We start from the raw sequence: 18192 nt of genomic DNA, 5'->3' as shown, positions 1-18192 counted from the left end.
ATGTGTGTTTTCAGTCAGATACATAAAGTATTGTATGCATTAATGTACCAGTTCTCAAGACAGGAATAAAGTAATCTCATATTTTTAAATCAAGTTTTGCGTGAATTTCTTTTTCTTTATCTCTGCATTATGGAAAATTTTAAACATGTACAAAAGTATGCAAAACAGTGTCATAAGTGCTGGAATACATCACTCAGCACCAAATGTCAATTTATGATCAATTTTGTTTCATCTAGAGACCGCTGGCTTTTTCTTTTCTCTTATATTATTTTCCAGATTTTACCTTTAAATATCACCTCTTTATGGACTCTTTAAAAAATCCTGATTATAATATCATTTAATGCCATTGTGACCCTTAACACAATTAACAGCAGTTAGTTTGTAACATAAAATAACCAGTAAGAGCCGGGTGTGGTGGCGCATGCCTATTATCCCAGCACTCAGGAGGCTGAAGCAGGAGAATCACTGCAAATTCGAGAGCAGCCTGGGCAACACAGTAAGCTCGAGGCCGGCCTAACTGCATAGCAAGACCCTGTCTCAAAAAGACAAAAACAAAACAAAACAAAAATTACCAGTTAGCTTCCTCATCCCTGATGTTCTCACAGAGGTGGGTTTTTATAGCTTGGTCTGGATTCACCGAACCCACTCAGGAATAAACCTCATCAATCTTTTAAAACCTGTAGTCAACACGGCTTTAGGGTAACAGTTTACAAACTCGCTTTGTACTACCTGTGTTTGTCAAGCTGTATTTTAGGTGTCAGTTTACCCTGAAGTGGTCTACAATTTCAAAGTGAGATTTTTAAGATTCACAAAGTAGGTGTTTTTCATATTGAAGTACAGGATAATTTCCTCAGAAGCTCTGTTCACCACCCATGCGGATGCTCAAAGAATCATTAAGCTTGTGAGCAATTTCCCTGGCCTGAATTTACTGCAATTTCACAAATGCAGTGAAAGACTAGAGGAAGGTAAGCCTTTGTTAAACCTCTTCATAATATTCCTAGGTCTGTACTAACGTTTTATTTAAATCTGGTGCCATTTGGTTTAGACTCTGGAGTCCACGTCAGAAACTTCTGTCTGGTTTCCATAAATACATTTTATAGTGGCAGATTTTGAATTACAAATATTAGATTCTATAAGTGAATTTTTGGTTTATTAAACTAAAATTGTATATGACAAAATCATTTTATGAAAGGGGAAACAGAGGCAAAACAAAGGAAACTCAGTCTGCCGAGTGAGTTAAAGTGATCTTGGCATCAAATTTAAAGGCTAACCTGATGTTTTTATTTGGAACAGTTAAATCTCTGATCCTGACGATGGCACCAGTTCCATGGCAAAGAGTCCATTGGATTTTCTGTGTAACTTTGAGTGAAAAATGAAGCAAGAAAAGTTTTTAAGGTGAGCAGGAGCTGAATTATCAAGATAATTCTATGTAGGGGCTGGGGATTTAGCTCAGTGGCATAAGCGCCTGCCTTGCAAGCAGGCAGTCGTGAGTTCGATCCCCGGTACCAATAAAAAGGAAAAAGACAAAAAAAAAAAAAAAAAAAAGATAATTCTATGTAAAACTCATTATAAAATAAAAATAAGTAAGAAAAATAAAACCATATTCTTACAGTAAAATAACAACAAGCCTTTTTCATGTTGTTCAATTATATTAAAAGAACTCTTTTAAAGTTCATTAAAGGCTGGATAGGGTGGTGCAGGCGTATAATCCCAATATTTGGGAGGCTGAGGCAGGAGGATCACCAAGAGTTTGAGGCCGGCCTGAGCTACCCATCCAGACCCTGTCTTTAAAAACAACAGAAGTTCATTGTAAGAACTTTTCTGTTCATGTTTCCTCTGCATTAAAGCAATACATTCTTGGGGTTAGGTTTTCTTTTTCTGGCTTTCTTCTTCTCAAATGGGCACATTAGGAAGCTGACAGTGAGCCAATGAGAAAACCTGGGTGGAAATGGTGAAGGGAAGCTGCATCTTTGCCATCTGTTACTATAAATGCAAAGAACATTTCCTGGCTGTCTGCTGTGCCTCGCTAACCCCGACAACCTCGTAACGAGACAGTAAAGTATAGACACCGAGAGGGAGGACCCCGGGGTGGCTGGGTGCAGGATTCCTCACTGGGGTGAAGGGAATGTCGTGAAATTGGGTAGTGACGACGCTAAAAACCACTGGCTTGTATGCTTTGAAAGGATGAATTTTATGGTATGTGAATTATATCTCAATAAAGCTGTTACTCTGAAAAAATATGTGCCACTAAAAGATCTCCAAATAAGAGATCTTTTATGTTTTAAGACGATTTTCTTCCCAGGCAAACTGCTTTAGTCCAAATACCCTGAAAACCTGAGTGTGCATTTCGGGCACGGCGCCAGCGTGAATAAAATGCTTCCCGTGACCTTTTGCAGAGCTCTGGCACAGGTGAAAACACTGGGGTGTCTGAGGCCATGCTTCTGTCCCTTGCCACTCCGATCCTAACACTTTGGTTTCCCCGGGCTTCCTGAAGTCTCCTGCCGGTGTTTTCTCTTTCTCTTCCACTGCTTTGTTTGGCATCTGAAATGGTGGGAGCTCAGAGCTCAGAGCGGCCAGCTGGCAGCAGCCTGGTCTCTCTCTGCCCCTCAAAAATGTCTATAAGAGAAAGAGTGACACTAGGGGCCAGAATGCAATAGTCTCAACTTGAGTTTTCCCTGCATTTACTTCCAGACAGATGAGCAAAGATTTTGCTGCTCGTGGTCCATCATGGCTGAGAAACAGATCCTATTTCTGTTCCAAAGAAGCTACTTTCAACTGTCTGACCTTGGCCATCTAGCAGAGAAGGGCATGGAGAAGTGGTCACATGTTGGCGGATGACCCCAGGGCACCCACCCTGCACCGGGGGCTTTAACCCCCACACACCCCCTCTTCCCAACGCAAGGCCGCACCACCTCCCTGACACCAAGGCTTTGTTTCTGCTTAGCTGATTAATCCTGCTGTCACAGTGCCGTTCATTTCTGCCAATTCACTGTCATTTTCTGCCTCTGTGGATTTTGGTTAACACCTGTTAAGCCCTGCACCACAGGGTCCTCATTCCGCAAAGCCAGCAGCTACAGTATCACCACCACTCCCTACCGCTCAGGTAGTCAGGTCCATCTCAGCTAGGAAGGGTTCAAACCCTCCAGGACGGGATAAACGCCGTGCCAGGTTATTAAGACTACTATAAAGTACTGTGACTTTATCCAGCCAGAGGATTGGTTTTCAAAAAAAAAAAAAAAAAAAAGCTTTAAAAGATTATTTCCTAAACTAGGTTTTTAAAAAGAGCTTAAAAGCCTCAGACAGCCTTGATAGACACAAAACCAAAACCAAAGCTAGAACACTGAGATTCTGTCACCATTTGCTACTTAATGTCTTGAAAGTATCACTATTCCCTGAGGCTGCACACACTGATAATACCAAGAAAATAATATTGGAAAAGTTCATTTTTTAAAAAACAAAATAAAATTACAGAGCAAAACAGTTCGTAAAGCCATTAGAAGTCTGATCTAAAACACTTTGATTCTGGAAAACAGCGACCCTCCCCGTTTATTTATAACTTTAGATAATTAATATTCGGGATCAAATCCCTGACATCCTCACGGGAGAATGAGAAAGAAGGACGTCCCCTCCAACTATGCGAATTTTGTAAAATCTCTGACTTTTGAACTTTTAAAAAATGCATTCTAATCCTGTCCTGCTTGGGTTTTTTCCCCCCTTTTTAATTTTGCACACAGCTGGCTGTTGTACTTTTTAGAATCACACCAGATGCCGGGTTCATCAAGCAAAGGCAGGGAGACAATGGCTGCGAAGCAATTAGAAGCAGCCAGGCCGGGGAGACTCAGATTAACATGTGCCGAGGCGGCTCTGGAGGGGGCTCTCAGCCCGGCTCCGTGCCGATGCCTCCCCGCTGCCAGGCAGGCGGGCTGCAGGGCACTGAGCCGGAGAGGGTGACGCACTGTGCTTCTGGAGCACAGGAGGCTTAGCGGGGCTGGAGCCCGCCCAAGGCTCCATGATGGACCGTGTTACTGGAGTGAGCCGAGCTCTTGTTGGCACCTAACAAAACCCAAGGAATAAAAGTGTGGCATTTCCCCGGTTCAATAAAATAACCCAGCAGGAGGTGGGAGCAGGGCACCTCTTGTGGCTGAAAACTGGGGTGGGGAGCCCAGCAGGGTGATGGTTAATCAGACAGCCCGCAAACTTGTTCCCGGGCACTAGCTAATGCCCCTCGGTGGAGAAGCCCAGACAGAAAAGCCACACAGACGACACCCCTGCACCTGTTCAGTGCACAGCCCAACAGCCACCGGGAACTCACCTTGCGGTGGGAGGTCCCAGCAGTACCTGAAACACAAGAGAAAAACCGGAGATGAGTCCGACTTGGGTTTCTTACTTTTGATGCCGTACACAGCTGTCTTTGGGATATGATTTTTTTTTTAGGACTAGGCATTGAACCTAGGACCTTCTGAGCTCCCTCACTATCCTTTTCTAACATTTTTTAAATTTTGAGACAGGGCCTCACTAAACTGCTGAATTGCTTGGGCTGGGAGTGGAACTTAGCACTCTCCTGCCTCAGCCTCCTAGAGTGCTAGGATTACAGGCAAGGCCACTGTGCCCGGCTTTGAAAGTTTCTTAAAAGCTGCATGAACACATTGTAGCACACAGGTAATGGTGATTTAAGAGCCAGGAGGAAACCTCTCCCCTGGGCGACAGGCTCCCAGCAAGATGGTTCCTTCTGAAACCACCTCCAGTTGTTATGACAACCACCGCGCCACAGCGCAGCCACCACCTACACCCTCAACCCTCGGACACCTACACTCCACTCTGTAGGTGCCATGGGCTCGGGCTTTTCTCACGTTTTGGCGTCCGAGCCCAGGGCTACAAAACCATTAGTGAGGCTAACAATGCAATCCTGTGGCCCTGAGCGTCACTCCAAGTCACTGATTTGGAACCTGACTTGCACTTTTTCAGGGACAGAGCCATCTTCCCACCCCGAGCTTCATGGTCTTCTCTATGATATTTTTCCCCTCTTGTGTATTCAGTCCCTTCCTAGATCAGCCTTGCACCCGCCTCTGTACTCACACAACAACCAACCCGAAAGGCCCCGCCGCCCTCGGTGTCACAGTGAGACAGCCCTGGCCACAAGCTCTTTAAGAACCCACAGCCCACGGCCACTTCGGGGGGAAGGACACCTACAGGGACGCAGGACGGAAACCGGTCTGGTCTTACCAGGGAGGAACATTAACCCTGTGAGCGGCTTGGTTCTCCCGCCGTCCCCCCCCCCCCCCGCCATAAAATAAACCTTTAGGAAATGGGAAGGTCAGAGGGGAGGGTGTCCCCATAATATGGGGGGAGATGGTCAGACACAGGAAGGGAGGGCAGAGCAGAAACTCGACGGTCATCGCTTCTTGCTCCTCCCATCCCAGAACTGGCCAGGCTGACCCCAGGCTGACCAGAAGAGCTCGGGGTGGGGGCAGACGGGCCGAGGCCACCAGCTTCGCCCAGTGGAGGCTGGAGAGGGGGAAACCTCGGGCTCTGGCCCTGGAGGGTCAGTGTGAGCACACCAATGGTGAGAATCGGTTTCTCATCGTGCAAACTCTTTTTTCCTGTAGAACACAGCTAGGCAGGCAAAATCAGCAGATGGGTGCTTTTCTGCAATTTTCCATCCTTTCTTGAGGCTTTGCCAGAACTCTCAACCCTCACTGTTACCCAGCTTCTAATCAGATAGAAATACAAGCAAACGTACTGGTACACACGCATGCACACACACACACACACACACACACACACACACCTTTCCACAATGCTCACGATGGCAAAGGGGGCGGAGGTAAACAGGATAATATTTATTGATGCTCTCCACCTCCTTTGCGTCTTCCTCTCCCATGCTCCCCTCTGCAAACTGACATGCACTTCCGGTTCGTCTCTACTGCATTTCCGGTTCCGGTCTCTACTGCATTTCTGCTTCCGGTCTCTACGGGCGCTGGCTTCTCACGGGTCAGGCAGGAAGGTGAGGGTGCTGGCTTACTGGTGTGCACGGCTTTGCCTCTGCAGAGCAACTGCATCTTCAGAACGCTGACCGTGGAGCAATGACTCACATAGCAAATAGATATCGCAGGAAGTAGCAGGGCTGGATAACTGATTTAAATAGCCAAACCTGCTGTTTTCCCCATAATACCGTAATTAAATATTTCTAGCAAATTTTCGGTTGTAAGATGAACACGTTCTAAGGATCTGCTAACTGACCTGTACAGTGACTGTGGTGAGTAATGCTGAATTATATACCCGAGATTTGCTGAGAGAAGATCTTCAGGGGTCTCAGAAGAGAGTAACCCTGTGAGACAATGCAGGGTTTATTAACCTGATTAGAGTAATTTGCTAACCTGGTTAGAGTAATATTTGCACAGTGATGCACACATTGGGTCACATTTGGTGGGAGGGGGATGACTCAGAGTCTCGCTATGCAGTTCAGCCTGGCCGTGAACTCACTCTGGAGCCCAGGCTGGCCTCAAACTCACAGTAATCATCCTGCCTCAGCTTCCTGAGTGCTGGGATTACAGGCAAATGCCACCACAGCACATATCTTATCAGGCCCAGTTGCACTTTTGAAACACATGTGATTTTGTTTTTTCATGCACACAAATATTTCTGCTAATATGAATCATACGTTGAACCACAAGGAGTAGCAGAAAGTACACTGGCTACCTTCTTTTTCCAAGGTGTGAATCTGTTTTTTTAACCACACTTTTCTCCCTCTCTACTCTGAGCTCTAATTAATGCAATAACCCTAACAGACATTTGCCTAAAACCATGACAGCAGCAAAGCCACACTTCCTCCTGCAAAACTCACAGAGGACGCTTCCAACAGGGAAGCATAGAAGGGGGGCAGTGTGATTCCCTCACTAAAGGGTACCCCACGTTAAAATCTGCTGGTCACCTGAAGGTCTTGATCTTGTCCTGTTGAGTGCAGCCAGTGTTAAACCTGAACCTGTCATGTTGGAGGCATCCACGGCCACACCACGTTCCCAGAAAGATAATTTTGCCCTGGAGAATTCTATGCTCTCCGCAAAGCATTTAGTCAAATCCTGCCGAGTCTTTCCAATTCTTAACTTTTGCTCTGAAAACCATTCTTCAGCCAGAGGGTCTGAAAAGCCTGGAACTAGAAATTTAAATCAAAACCCGAAGGCTGAGAAGAAAAAGCATTTAAATGCACAAAGGCAGGGTTGTGTTTATCCTCAAAGCCTCTGAGAATTTCCTAGCAGGCCTGTGTGGGTAGATAACAGACACTCCCTTAATCTTCTCGGTGAAGCCGGCTTCCATAGGAGAAGGGGCTATCAGTCCTCTGCACCCCGTCCTGCGCTGCCGGCTCCATGCAAATCATGTTTGGAACCGGGAAAAGGTGGAGGCGTGAAATTCTAGAATTAAATGATGCGGAAGACAAAGTTTGCTATTTGTGTGTTTAAATTAAAGATGCTATTCATTGAAATTTAATTCAGAGAAAGGAACAGCACACATCTATTTTTTTTTACAACAGGATCCTGCTAAATTGTCTGAGTCAACTCTCCGAGTCCAACTCGAACTCATGATCCTCCTGCCTCAGCTTCCCAAGTGCTGGGATTACAGGTGTGCACCACCGTGCCTGGCAATCTTTCACACTGCAAACATGCTCTTGTAGGTAACTATTCGAAACTCAGAGAATATGTTAGAATATTTCCACTGAAAATGAACCAATTTCTGCTGAAAATGGACTCTTAAGTCATTAGATTGTGGAGCACTGGTGAAGGTGGTAATTAAATTCTTGAGTATAAAATGGCCCAGTAAACACGGTTATCGAGATAAAATGATTCAGAGTCTTAATCCCTCAAATAGCTACTTAGATAGATCCTAAGTATCCTAATATTATTGCAAAGGCCTAGGAAGGACAAAACAAAAAACAAATCACATCTACCAAGTACTACAAAATAGTTAACATGTAACATACACTGGGCACTGTGCTGCATATGGGTTTCATATGTATATAATTTACTTTAATAACAGTCTCAGGAGGTCAGTACTATTTTATTCCCATCTTACAGATGAGGAAACTGAGACCTACGAAAGTCAAACAACTCATATATCTTAATAGCACATAGCTATTAAGAAACAGAGCCAAGATTTGTGCCCAGATCTGTCTGGTAATGGAGTCCAAACTCTTAATTTCCACGTTAACAACACTCCACTTGGCTGCAATACAGAAAACATGTCCAGGAATGAAGGGCAGAGGCAGCTGCTCTGTTTCACAGCCTGTGAGTGCTCAGCAGAGGTGGACCAGAAGTCTTTAACTTGGAGTCCACAGATGGCTTTGGAGGAGTCATAAACTACCTAAAATTGGTGAAAGATAGTATGCGTTTTCTGTTCATTTGGAGAAGAGTCCATAGATTTCATCAGTGAAAAGAACTCCCCACCACCACCACCCACAAGGAGGACACGACCCGCTGGATTAGCTGAACGGGGTCTTGATGGAATTATAAAGCCAGCAATCCAGAAAGGCCAGCCTCTGTGATGCTGTAGATCTAGAACATCAGAGGAACTGTTTTCACCTCTGAAGAATTCAAGAGTTTTTCCCTGTGACTTACAGAAATGTAACACATACCGTGCACCCCTGGCTTGGTAAACCAGCTGCTGAGCAAAACCAGAATCTCCTCTGGATGATTGAAGGGTGCTGGGCTTGCAGCTTTGAGATTTTGCGCCTAGAACTCACAGGCTGAGGACCCCGCCCCAGGCTCCTCCCACCTCCCCATGATGCTCTGTGCTCTCTGTTGTGGCTGTCTCCGTACAGACTGTAAAGACCAGCACCAGGATGTCACCTGGCCATGAGCCATGGAGCCCTGAGACACAGACAGTCACCTGGTTGAGCACAGGACCAGGGAAACCCTTGCGACTGGTCTTGGGCAGAGCGCCACTGGGGAAGGGCAGATTCATGCCCAAGGAAATGACCCTGGTGAGCCTTGCTGGGTGAGGAAGCCGAACTCATCTCCTGTGACCTCACTTGGAAAGGGTCCCACTAATCATGCCAGCATCTCATCTCCTGCCTCACAGAGGGATGGGCAAGTGGCCAAAGGGATGTGGCCAGCGACTTCCAAGAACAGACCTGGGGAGACAGCACCCCCTGGTGGAAATCTTACTCGGGTCTGGGTACCAGCCTCAGAGACAGGCAGTGGAGGAAATACCCTCCAGGGAGCCAGCGGCCCCTTCAGGCCCAGGGCCTTCAGTGCTATGCAAGGTAGAAGACCTAGCGCCTACCTGCAATTGAGTGTAAAACATGAAATATCCCCCGGGCATGATGGTGCACACCTGTAATCTCAGCGCTCAGGAGGCTGAGGCAGGAGAACTGCTGTGAGTTGGAGGCCAGCCTGAACTGCAGAGTGAAACTCTGTCTCAAAAAGGTAAATACAAACATGCAAAAGAGAGATTTGTATATAAGAGATAATCTACGGTGGTTAATAACCAGTACCACGGTAACTCAGGTAATAAAAGACCTGCCATAAGAAGATCTCGGGTTCTGTTTTGGGATGTAATATTTCTGTGCTCTTGAGACTCCCACCCTGGAAGCACTGTCCTGAGTCACAAAATACAATGATCCACCTAAACTTGTGCGGAAGAATCTACTGGAGTCAGTCTCTGATACCGGCTTTAGATCTCTCAGCTCCTTGCCCCGAAATTTTGAAGTCCACTCCAAGATGGTGACTATGAAGAGAAATTAAAAAGAAATTAAATAAGACTTCACTGGGCACTAGAGCCCTGCGGAGTATTTTGAGCAGGGTGTTGCTGCTGAGATCCTCGGACCATCCACTCCCTCCTGCTTCCTGCCGTGGAGACAAACCCCTCGCCAGGGTCTACATAGCCCCTAGACTGCTTGTACGTAGTAGGCAGCCAACGAAACCCAGTGGGCAGGGCTGGGGATGCAGCTTGGCGGCATAAGCACCTGCCTGGCAAGCATGAGGTTGTGAGTTTGATCCCCAGTACCAAAAAAAAGCCTGATGAGCTATGAAAAAATGTCAGCCTGGTACACTGCAGCAAAATAAGGCACCCTGACTGTCACATCAGAGCTCAGGGTTTTCTTTTTCTTTCTGATAGTAAAGGAGTTACTGGCATCTCCGTTTGCTCGCTTGTGTATCTTCCACTGTCGTTTTGCTTCTGCAGTCCTGGGGATGGAACCCCGGTGTGCTCTGCCACTGAACTGCATCCCCTGCCCTTTCTTGTTATTCAAGCTGGTTTTGAACTGGAGATCCTCCTGCCTCAGCCTCCCAGGTAGCTGGCTTATATTTAAAGATAAGGATGTCCAAGCCGGGGTGGTGGCTCACGCCTGTAATCCCAGCACTCAGGAGGCTGAGGCAGGAGGATTGTTTCGAGTTCGAGACCAGCCTGGGCTACAAAGTGATTTCAAGGCCAGCGTGAACTGCCTAAAGACCCTGTCTCAAAAAGACAAAAAAAAAAAAAAAAAAAAAAAAGATAAGGATATCTGCTGTGATCAAATCCTGCAGAGCCCAGCAGCGTGTCTGGGAGGGAGAGAAACACAGGGAGATTATTGGGATAAACCACAGGCGTTCAGAAGCCCATGCTGCGAGGCCAGCCTCAGTTCACCTTGTGCAGAAGCAGGAGCAGGTTCGGAAATGATATACATTTGAAAATGAAACTTTTTAAAGGAAAAACATGTAAAATTTACTCCTCAGACAAACTTTTCAACTATGATGCTTTGATTTTTTTTTGTTTTGTTTTTTGCTGTTGCTGTTATGAGCACTAAAAAAAAAAAAAAAAAAAGTAAGGCAGGAGCAGTGGCACATCCTTGTGATCCCAGCTCCCCAGGAGGCTGAGGCAGGAGGGTCAGAGCCCAACCTGGCAGTTCAGCAAGACCCTGTCTCAAATTTTTAAAAAACAATAGGGAGAGAGTGCAGGCATAGCTCAGTGGCAGAGCAGCTCTGGGTTCAAGTCCCAGGACCTCAAGCAGATTTGTTAACATCGACACCCAGATACACCCTGTGTCTCTCAGGTTCCGAACCCAGTGACCGTAAGGTCAGCACAGCTCTGCCTTGCATCAGATGCCCCAAGTGGGCTCAGTGATGAAGTGGTGAAGTCGTGTGGAAGTGATGTGAGGGGCCCAGAACGTTCTCGTGGCCTATACAGAGGGTGCCTCAGAGAGGGCAGGGGGCGGTGGGAGGGGGGCAGAGACAGGAGACTCGGGCAGGCCCAGAGGCCAGCAGCGACCAGAGGGACAGCTTGGAGGCCTGGGACACTGAGCCTGTTTCCTCTTGGATGTGGTGCAGGGTGACAAGAAGAGGAGGTAAAGACTCAGGAGGGCTGGCAGGGGACACAGAGTTCAATGGGAAAGACCACGACACACGGGAGGCTGAGGCAGGAGCATCCTCACAGGTTGGAGTCCAGCCTGGGCTACGTAGTGAATTCAAGGCCAGCCTGAACTGCATAGCAAGACCTTGTCTCAAAAAGAGAGACAGACAGACAGACAGAGCTGAAGGAGTGGAGGGTAGACTGAATTTCAGGCAGGGCAGGAGACCCCAGAAGAGGCAGAGACAGAGCAAAGCACCCCAAGAAATGCTCTGAATTTATTTCCGATAAGATGGGGGGCTTCATTTCCTTCTATGTTGCACAAAAACAAGAGGAAAAGAGAAAAAGAGATGGAGATAAGAATAATCTTTTTATATTAAAAAAAGAAATCTTATCCAAACAAAGAATTTCTTTTTCTGCCAAAGGCTGGAGATTGACCGCAGCATGACCAGCAAAAATATTCTTCAAAAGACACGACCGCATACACATCGCAGTGGCCAGAATCCAACACATAAATACATCAATTCGTTTCCTCGTTAAAAGCTTGCATGGGGAAAATGATTTAATACAAAGGCTAAAGCTACTGACGCAGATTAATTGAAAAATAACAACAGCATCCTAATTAAAGCTGTAAAGTTATTTCACTCATTCACACGGCACCAGACCCTGAATAAATAAAAACAAAATCTAGAAAATAGGTTTCTGTTCGTAATCACTCAAAGATTTATAATGACATTGAAATTTGCATAAAAACTTGTCTTCCGTGTACACTTTAGTTAAGATCTGAGATTGAGGCTTGTGAGTCAGATTCATTTCACTTAACGTTATGATCTCTGGGTACAGAACCTACCCTCTTAACTCTTAAATGTCACAATGTCAGTTGTCCAAATCATAAAGGACGAAATGGACTCTGATCTAAAGGCTGACAGCTATGCAACAGTCCTGTGGCCAGTGATTCAACTACAACCAACCAGTCCAATTCCAGGACTTCTGCCCCCCCCCTCACTTGGGGATTGTCTGCATCAGGAATGTCTCCAGATGTTGCCAGGTCACCAGTAAGTGCAAAAGGCTGTGTATGAAATAGCTCCCCCTTTTCGCCCCAGAAGCAAGTTAAGCTGTCACACACTAGCAGCCCCTGATTCCTGCTAGCAGGAGTCTCCCTGTTCTCCCTAATCATGTTAAAAGCCCCTGGTATCCTCTCTCCTCTCTCCTCTCTCCTCTCTCTCTCCTCCTCCTCCTATCATCATCATCATCATCATCTCTGCTCACATTTCCCAGTAAGGTAAGCCTTCCTTTCCTTTCCCTGTTATAATTCAGTTGAAAAGGAAAGTAACCTTTCCTCACCCCCACCGAAACCTGGAGCCTCCCAATAAGGAATCTTCCATGTTTTCCTGGCCTCCAGACTCGCTGGGGCTTCACAGCAGCATGAATTCCCATGTCCAACCCAGACCTAGTGCATTAGTGTCTCTAAGTCAGGGGCCTAGAAGTGCGCACCGATTAACAAGACCCCTTGATTATTCAGGTGAGGGGCAAATTCAGAAAGAGCAGTAGAAAGGAGATGGAGACTTTACCAACCTATGGCTGCCTGCAGGGAGGTCTGAACAGGAAGCTCCTGTCCAACCTCAGGCTGTGGTCCACTGGTCAGCCTCTGAGCATTTGGACAGTGGTGGACGGCATGGTGCTAAGTGGTCTGAGACAGCTTCGAAAATCTAGTAAATCTCGACAGCAGGTTTGAAGTAGAGTAAATGTGGTTTTAAAGTTTACAAGTAAGCTAGGCATGGTGGTGCCCTTGAAATCCCAGCACTTGGGAGGCTGAGGCAGGAGGATCACTGCAAGTTCGAGACCAGCCTGGGCCACAAACTGAGGTTACAGCCAACCTGAACTGCATAGCAAGACCCTGTCTCAAGAAAAAAAAAAATGTACAAGTCAATTGCATTTCAAAAGTTTCAGCCCAAAGCCAGAGAGTTTACAATACATGGGGAAACCTTGGGTTGCGAGTAACTTGCTCTGAGGTTGTTCTGCAACACGAAAAACATTTCAAGTAAATTTGAACTTGGCAAACAAGCGATGTCCTGCCACACGAGGACAGGGGGCTGACTGTCACCTGATCACCACTGTGCATTCTCTCTCCCTCTCTCCTTCCCTCTGCAGGATTGTGGATGATCAACTTCAACAGAAAAAGTTACAGAGGAGATCTCACCTAAAGATGAGGAAGAGAAACAGGCAGAAGAATCCTCGCCTCAAATGAGGTCAGGGAGACGTTTGAAATGTGGGGAACCTGCCGAATTTCGTGGAAAAGCTGCCCCTGAGGGAGGCTGTAGTGGTGAGCGGAGAATCTGTTTAACCAGGCAAGGTCACACTTGTGCAAATGCTCAACGGGAAGCAAACCAAGTGTCACTGGTTCCCGGTTAAAGCTGCACAAAAAGAAAGCGATTTCATTGAGCCAATAGCAGCAGTTATTTCACGAGTGATGTCACAGTCGCCTTGTGCGGTGGCCCTCTTCTCTCTTGACTCCCTCGCCCCAGCCAGGAAGGTTTTCAAAGGTGAGTGCCGGTTCATTGCTCTTTCTTTAGTATTTTGTATTGTATTATAGGATTATACTCACTTTTATATGCATATGTTTGCATTGTGGGATGAATATCTGAGCCTTCACTGGGGAAAGTGGCTTTAACATGTATGTGCTTTGGAATACACACGTGTTTCCGGAATGAACTGTGCTTGAAAACCAAGGTTTTACTGTACCTTCCTTTGAATGTAAAGTTCTGAAACAAGCACATCACTGAATAGTATCCATGACTTATGTGCAGTGTTTCATATATCAGCTGTGGTTCAGTAAAGCTGAAAAATATAACTAAGTATGGAGAGGAGATCAGAGTACCTTTGTTGGGCTGGGTATGGCCCATGCTTGTAATCCCAGTACTGGGGAGGCTGAAGCAGGATGATCTCCATGAGTTCAAGGCCAGTTTGGGCTACATAGTGAACTCAAAGCCAGGCCAAACTGAACTGCATAACAAAACCCTGCTTTAAAAAAAATTGCCAGGTGTGGTGGTGCACACCTATAATCTCATCGCTCAGGAGGCTGAGGCAGGAGGATTGTTGTGAGTTTGAGACTGATTTCCTTCTCTGGGCTTTTATGGTTCTGTTTGTGTGCACCTCTTCTACTGAGTTTTAGTTCTCTGTGCATGCTTTGTTATCCTCCCACAGGGTTGTAAGTTTCTTAGGAACTTTTCTTGAGTATCTACCATGTGACATGTATTAAGTTAGGCACTTTTATGTACATATAGCAACCCTGCAAGGTGAGTGTACTGTATAATCACTTGGCTTATCCTGTCTAAAAATAAGCTACTGGAGGACCGGACTTGTGCTGTGGTCACCACAAAATGGTTTGTGCATAACACACAAACAATCAATAAACATTGTGGAACAACTAGCAGTGATCACGTTTATCACTTAGGAAGCCCTAAAAAGAAAGCTAGCTCAAAGTCACAGGGCCTGGGTTCAAATCCCAGCTTCAGGACCTAACAGCTGTGCAACCTTGAACAAATTTGATGATATCTCTTTTTTTTTTTTTTTTTTGTCTTTTTCATTTTTTACCGGTACCAGGGATCGAACTCACGACCTCCTGCTTGCAAGGCAGGTGCTTATGCCGCTGAGCTAAATCCCCAGCCCCTTGATGATGTCTCTTAAATTCAGTGTTTTCACTACTAAGTGGGTAGTTCAACAGTACCCACGGCACACATCTGCTGTAACAGTTAAATGAGATATCTGTGTAAAGTGACCCTGGGTCTTGTATGTGCTAATAAAGAGTAATAAACAGTAGCTGTGACAGTAATTTTTTTGAAGTTTTTGTAGCTAATCTTCTTATGAAAAATTTGCACAATCACCCTAAAGATATTGTAGAACTTTTAATATTTTTCTGCTAGCACCAACATTACATTCTTTTGCTCTTTGAGATTTTTGTTTCTTCTCATATAGACCATGCCTTACACATCTGTTTGTATGCATTTTTCTGTTCATAATCCAAGGAATCAGAAATCATGCTACAGCCTGATGCCTTGCCATTAACAAAATGAGTTCTGATTCCAAATACAAAGATAACATCTGGAGTCATCTTGTACATACAGGTGAGTTTCCCCCAAATTCTGTCTTAGGTCCTGTTGCCTTCCCAGGGGAAGGACGTCACTGACTGTTTCTTTCCTTTGCAGTGCTGTGGTCAGCTGGCCATGAACTTCCTGTCTGGACAGGAAGTGCATCATTCATGATGGTGGCAGGCCCTCGGGCAGTCAGGGTGGAAGAAAGACTGCAATATTAATCGTTAAACTGTAGAGTTAGCAGTCTCCGAAGCTCTATTTCTCCCTTTCATTCCGCTCTGCATGCCTTGTACTCTTTGTTGCCCATAACTGGTTTGACAAATTTAATGGCAACTGAATTTCTGTAGTGCAGTCACCTTAGCCAAAAGTTAGACGAAAATCTTTAAATAGAGCCAAGCATGTGACTGAACAGCTAACCTCTCCTAAACTCCTCAGTGGATTTTTATTTTAAAAAAGGATGTCAACACCAGCTGAATCTCTAAACATGTAAAATTCCAGGCGTGCGGTCCATTGAAACATTTCAGGCCTCCAAAGAAAGGTATCCACAGTCGGGGGCTCCAGGTGGACTCTGCCCAGGACTCTGGCCACTCACCCATCCCAGAAGTGCTTGGAACAAGGACCTGTCTTCTGCGACACGGTCTGCATCACCTGGCATCACGCCCAGCGTAAACAAACGGCCCGATACATATTTGCTAAGTAAACGATCTGCTTCCAGCCTGTAACCCTCACCCTGCTTTTAGCTGATTCCATTTCTCTTTATGACCAACACAAAAATCAATCATGGGGATGTTTTGCGAAGCAGGAAGTGAGCAGTTTACCCAAGCACCATCCCCGGAAAGCTGCTGGACAAATATAAATGTGTTACTCAGTGGTCACACGGAGCTAGGGGACCCCTTCCTAATGAAGGGTCCACCCCGGGTCAGCTCGGGTAGCTCACAGCAAAACATCTAAGGCGCGGAAGTTGTTCCCAGTCAGTGACACCTCAAATACATCTTGAGTGTGGGCTTCCTTTATTTAAAAAAAAAAAAGTGTTTTAGAAAAATCATCATAAAATATTCAAGACTTCGGCATTTTATGACTCAGAATAATTTCATCTTGTGTATATGTAAGCCTGGAATGAAACACCTCTGAACACAGCTGTTTACCTGCACCACAAGGCGGCCCTGAATGAGCTGCACGATTAAACCCCGATTTCCCCTTCCCACCTCGCTCTCCCTCCACCTGGGAACCAAATACTCTTCAACACTTTTAATCCCTGCCTCTCTTTAAAATAAGAAAGACTCTGAGGTGAACTAATCAGTAAGTGAACATTCACCATAGAGAGAAAATACAACTAAAAAGAAGAAATCACTACTATTAACATTCTGCTGTATACTTTTTCAGGATCCTTTTTTCTCTGTGAGATTTTATGTATTTTAAGACTACTTTTCCACTTACAGTGTATCTTGTCACCCTGCACCAATAAATCTCCTACAACATGGATGATTAAATGACCATTCTGTACAAGTTTTCAACAGACTAAAGGAACAGAATGAAATTGAACAGGGACAGGCTTGAGGTAGAAATTCAGAAAATAAAGCATTTTATGATGCTCAGCTTGCATTTTAGGAAGGCAGTGGTTAGCTGTTGACAGTAGATATGAGAAGACAGCTTTGGGGTGAAGAATCAGCAAATCTCAGCTAGCATGTCCCACAGCACTCTGGGAGGTTAAGGCATGCCCCATGGCATCCTGGGAAGTTCAGGCATGCCCCGTGGCACTCTGGGAAGTTAAGGTAGAAGGCTTGCGAGCTTCGGCTCAGTTTGGGCAATTTAGCTAGAACTTTTCTCAAAATAAAATTCCAAAAATGTGCTGGGGATATAGCTGAGTGTGAAGGGGCCAGAGTCCAATCCTCAGTACCACTAAAATGAAAACAAAATCATCAGGCCTTGTCCAGGGTTCGGGAAATGAAGACAGAGAAATCAGGAACGACTTCCAGGATTTGGCCCTGGGGACCTGCACCCCCAAGAGAAAGAAGGCCTTGAGGGGATGAGGGAAATACAAAATAACGAGGTCAGCTGTGGACACTGGAGCAGCATGTCTTGGAAGTTAATGTGCAGGCACCCGGCTTGGGGATCTCCTAAGGTGGATTCTGCATCCATGGGGCCTCAGACCCTGCACTTCCCACGAGTTTCCAGGAAAGACCGTTGGTGCCCTAAGCCCTGGGACTCCACTTGGAGTTTCAGGAGCCAAAAACTAGCCACAAAGATTCCTTGCTTTATCTTTTCTGCTTACTCCTCTCTCCAAGGTCCAAGACTTTCCTGGCTTTCTTGCTATCCTTTATCCATTGTTATGGTTGATACATTGTGTCAACCTGCGAAGGTCAAGCCAGGGTCCTTACTTTGTAACTGTCCTCATCCTGAGCAAGAGGAGGGCACAGAGGTTTTGTGAGTGCTACACCCAGCCTGGGTAGGGGGAGAAGAGTCTTGTTCTGCCCCTTTTGCTCTGGCAGCTGCCTTGAAGTGCTGCTGCCCCGGTGCCCTGCCACCCTGCCTTGCAGCTAGCTGATTATGGACTGAAACCTCCAGAAACTGTAAGCTAAATAAACCTGTCCTTCCTTCATTTTGAGTGTTATTTTGTCCCAGCAATAAGAAAAAAGTAAAAGTAACCAAGACACCCCTTTTTTTAGTTTAAGAAAATGCAAATAAATTTTTAAATTGTATTTTAAAGTACAGAGTGGAAGGCAGGAGAGTTCAGGCAGGGCCTTTGCTTCAGAGCAACTCTTGCTACACACGCAGCCAGGGTGGG

General features: G+C 45.8%; 1 protein-coding gene and 1 long non-coding RNA gene across 4 annotated transcripts in view; one reads left to right on the top strand and one right to left on the bottom strand.

Moving 5' to 3' along the window:
- Positions 1-18192, bottom strand: part of Skap1 (src kinase associated phosphoprotein 1) — a 222539-nt gene that overhangs the window by 174085 nt on the left and 30262 nt on the right. For all 3 annotated transcript variants that reach the window (XM_063251431.1, XM_063251430.1, XM_063251432.1), the window contains exon 3: positions 4313-4338. In XM_063251431.1, coding sequence (XP_063107501.1) covers positions 4313-4338 — 26 coding nt within the window. The remainder of the gene's footprint in view (positions 1-4312; positions 4339-18192) is intronic.
- LOC134476540 (uncharacterized) lies at positions 5966-17770 on the top strand. The gene is made up of 4 exons (XR_010048302.1): positions 5966-6256; positions 13468-13859; positions 15342-15440; positions 15522-17770. It is a non-coding gene; the product is annotated as an uncharacterized LOC134476540 (long non-coding RNA).

This window comes from Cavia porcellus, unplaced genomic scaffold (genome assembly GCF_034190915.1).
Source record: "Cavia porcellus strain 051 isolate PalLab524CR breed Dunkin Hartley unplaced genomic scaffold, mCavPor4.1 scaffold_6, whole genome shotgun sequence".
Lineage (NCBI taxonomy): Eukaryota > Metazoa > Chordata > Mammalia > Rodentia > Caviidae > Cavia > Cavia porcellus.
This window is presented reverse-complemented; position numbering and strand designations above follow the sequence as displayed.